General features: G+C 40.9%; 1 protein-coding gene across 1 annotated transcript in view; it reads right to left on the bottom strand.

Annotated features, from left to right (window-relative positions):
- The window catches only part of LOC141651180 (uncharacterized), a 2399-nt gene extending 1319 nt beyond the window's left edge, over positions 1 to 1080 (bottom strand). The window contains exon 1 of the mRNA XM_074458902.1: positions 34 to 1080. Coding sequence (XP_074315003.1) covers positions 34 to 1080 — 1047 coding nt within the window. The remainder of the gene's footprint in view (positions 1 to 33) is intronic.
- Positions 1081 to 3816: the final 2736 nt, after the last annotated feature.

Genomic DNA, 3816 nt, shown 5'->3' with positions numbered 1-3816 from the left:
GACAAGATGACAAATATCATCTATCTTGAAAACCTGTCTACTTGCTCTAGGCTCCAAAGCACAACTTAAAGTTAGCAACTCGACTGACTTCTCATTGAATATGTAGTTCAACTCATGTAGTTGCTTATCAATTGCAACACAAAACAAATTTCTTCGATAATGATTTGCAATTGTAATTTCATCATGTTGACGGCGAGCGCGACCTCCTCTTTCTATATAAATGGAATTCATATCAGGGAGTTCTATATTGCGTCTTTCACAAAATGAGACTACTTCAACTAAAAGGGATTCCCAACCATCGTCCCTTAGCTTTTGTAGAAGAATCTTTGTACTCTCAACAAGGTGCAATGAGTTTAGAATATCTTGAGATTTTCGCTGCAAAGCTTGAGAAAGTACGTCAGAGACCTCTAAAATTTTCTTCATAAGATGCAAAATGAAGATAAACTCAAAAGAAGTCATTGTGTCAAGTGTAGTGGTTGCTTGTGCACGTTCAGCTGATGTTTCCCCTTCATAAAAAAGCTTATAAAGTACTGAACAACTGGAAGTAAACAGTTTTATTAGGCTTGAAATAGATCGCAAATGAGAGCTCCAACGAGTATCCCCTGGTCTCTGCAAATTACTCATTTGATTCAACCCAACACCTGTTTCAAGTTCCCCATCTTCAATCAACATTTCTATCTCACGAGAATAAGCATTCCGTAGCTCATCAACTCGCTTATAAGGTGCAAGAACAACATTTATAACGAATGATAGTTTGGAGAAAAATTGGCAAACAGGTATGACTTCTTTTGCTGCTGCTACAAGTGCTAGCTGCAAACGATGAGCAAAACAATGAACATAATATGCATAAGGACACTCTCGAATGACCACTGCTTGCAAGCCATTCCATTTACCACGCATGTTGCTTGCACCGTCATAACCCTGACCTCGTAAATTTTCCATATCAAAGGAATAATGAGAGAGAACTTCAAATATTTCTTTTTTCAAAGTCATAGCAGAAGTATTTGGAACATGAATAATACCGAAAAAACGCTCTTGTACTAGACCAAGGTTATCAACAAATCTCAAAATGAGAGCCATCTGTTGCTTCCCAGATACATCTCCTACTTCATCAACAATAATACAAGAGGGCGCTCCACCAATTTCCTCTTTAATTGCTCGTTTTACTTTCTATGCCAAAATCTGTAAGATTTCTATTTGTATGTCTGGTGAGATGTAAGTGGCATTCTTCGAACGATTACTAACCACGTTAGTGCTAAATGAAGCCTGGTATTTTAGAAGTTCAAGAAAATTTCCCCGATTACTTGAACTTTCACTTTCATCTCGACCTCTTATTGCCAATCCTTGCATGCTAGCCACCGTAATGCGTTAATAGAATTTGCGAGTCTTAGCCTATTGTTAGCAATTTCTCTAGGTGTTTGCTTAGCATATACATTTGGTATGTTTTGCCTTTGATTAAGAAAATCTTCCAACTCTTTTTCCGCATTTTGATGATGTGAATTTAGTTCACCACCCAAATGTTTAATAAAAGAACCTTTTTTTCCGGAGGCATGTTTCCAATTTTGAAAGCCATCAATGGTAAAATGTAATACCCGTCCTTTTAGGGACCCGTTGACCAACGTTGACCGACCTTAGGGGAATGTGATAGCCTTTGGGAATCCGTGCAAGAGTTGCCTCGTGTTGTGATAGGCCTTGGGATGAGTGGTACTCGATCTAGTCGAGGCTACTCGATCGAGTAGCTTGGGTACTCGATCGAGTAGGGGCCACTCGATCGAGTAGGTTGGTTACTCGATCGAGTAGCGTCTTTACAGCGAGGGTTTATAATCGTGTTTTGATAGAATCGCGAATCATTTCCACCTCCTTCCTTCAGACCTAGATGTCGCCTTACCTCATTTCCTTCACCATAATTCCTTCCATGGGAGCCTTTGAGGATGCTTGTGCCTTAGGGATAGGTTGCTTGAGTCGGGTAGCGGTATTGACGCCGATATGCGATGCGTAGGTATGTCATCATCATCATCATCTTTATCGTTGTTGTTTCTTGTAGAGTGGTAGCGATAGTAATAGGTATTTGTACTGTTTGTATATGGGTTTTGCTTGCTTGGTTGATGTCATGTGATTGTACAAGGAATCACTGCGGTTGGCTAAATGTAGGTTCGCCTACTCAGTTTCTGTCTAGGTAGCACGGACACTCCTCCTAATTAGTCGTCCCGTGTCCGACACTGTGTCGGACACTCGGACACCCGACACTCGTCGGACACACGCCTAAACATGTTATAGTTTACACGAGGAATAAATTCTCGAAAAAGATTGATTAAAAGATTTGTTTGGGTGCGAAATTAGAGTTAGTTATAGTTAAGGTCGAATTTTACCTTTAGTTACCGAAATTTAGTATCAAATACACTAAATTTAGAATCAAATACATTACAATAATAAAATCATACCTTATTTATAACCATAAAATATTTTTTTATTAAATTTAAATAGCGTGTCCCGTGTCCTAAATTTCATGGGATGCCGTATCACGTGTTCGTGTTGTGTCCGTGTCCGTTTTGGTGCTACCTAGGTTTCTGTTGGTTGTTTAATGTGTCGGTTGTTGTATTGATTGTAGTGTCAGTGTGGTTGATTGGTTACAGTAATCGGTTGGTGTTGTGTTGTTTCGTTGGTTATTGTTGTGGTGCAGATGGTTGTGATTGATTGTCTTTGGTTTTCGAGGTGCGTCCTCGGCTGAGTGGAGTCACTTGCGGGAGTGGCTTCACGCCCTAGTTTCGCCCGCCGTGGAACCCGCCACAGGAGGGGATGTGCACATTAATGGGATAAGGTTATCGCTCAGAGTGATGAGCGGGGCTTAGGTGGGAACGGCTGCGACCCCCCACTGGCAGGGCTGGTCTAGTGGACAGTCAGTGACGGTGGTTGTTCGGAGATATGGTGTGTGTGTGTGTGTGTTTTGTGTACTTGTATAGTGTCTGTGGTTGCTGATGTGTTGCCTCAGTTACTGACCTTATGTGGTTTGTCTTTGTTTGTTCTGTTGTGTGCCGTGATCCCTTATGGTGAGCAGTCGGTCTTTCAGGTGAGGTCTTGGATGATAGCTGGAGTCTTGGCAGGGATGGGTCTGTCGCATGTTACGTTAGAGATAGTTCACATAAGGATGTTGAGTTGTATCTTTTGTTTTAGTAGTTCAGTTAGATCACTTGTAAAATAGTTATAAATGTTCTTTTATCGACTTTTGATGATTGCTTCCCTCGGGCAACCGAGATGGTAACACCTTTATATGCTAGGGAAGGTCTTGTTAAGGCTCCTTGGTATATGGGGGTATTACAAAGTGGTATCAGAGCGACGATTTTGGAACCTGTAACAAATGAGCCTAATGAATGTAGTGAGTCTAATAAAATGAACCTGGTGTATGTATATTGAGAGCCTTAGCCGATGCTAGATTTTGGGTGAGTAGGCGCACTCATTTCAAAATCATGGCCCCATTATGCTTAAGCCAGTCAATGGGTAAGGGAAAGTTGAGTCGGTAAATTATGTGCCTAGTGTGTATAGTGGTTATGTTAGGAATAGCTGTGTGAATAGTGGGTACGATAGAATTAGTTGCGATGAGGTCTCTGTTGATAATAATATGTATGATTAGAGATGGAGGTGCATGATAGTAGTGGAAGTGGTGGAAATCTCGTAGCACATGGCAGTGGATATGATGTAGTGATGGTAACGATTGTTCCGGTTAGCTGGTGTTAGTAGTCAATATGACGAACTTGTGAGCTTTGTGTGTTTAGTAATATTGGTAATTTATAAGCTGTGGATTTGTAGTGATGATTATCA

The sequence above is a fragment of the Silene latifolia genome, chromosome 4 (assembly GCF_048544455.1).
Source record: "Silene latifolia isolate original U9 population chromosome 4, ASM4854445v1, whole genome shotgun sequence".
In the NCBI taxonomy this organism is placed as follows: domain Eukaryota; kingdom Viridiplantae; phylum Streptophyta; class Magnoliopsida; order Caryophyllales; family Caryophyllaceae; genus Silene; species Silene latifolia.
The sequence above is the reverse complement of the archived record's forward strand: the minus strand, read 5'-3'. Positions and strand labels throughout refer to the sequence as shown.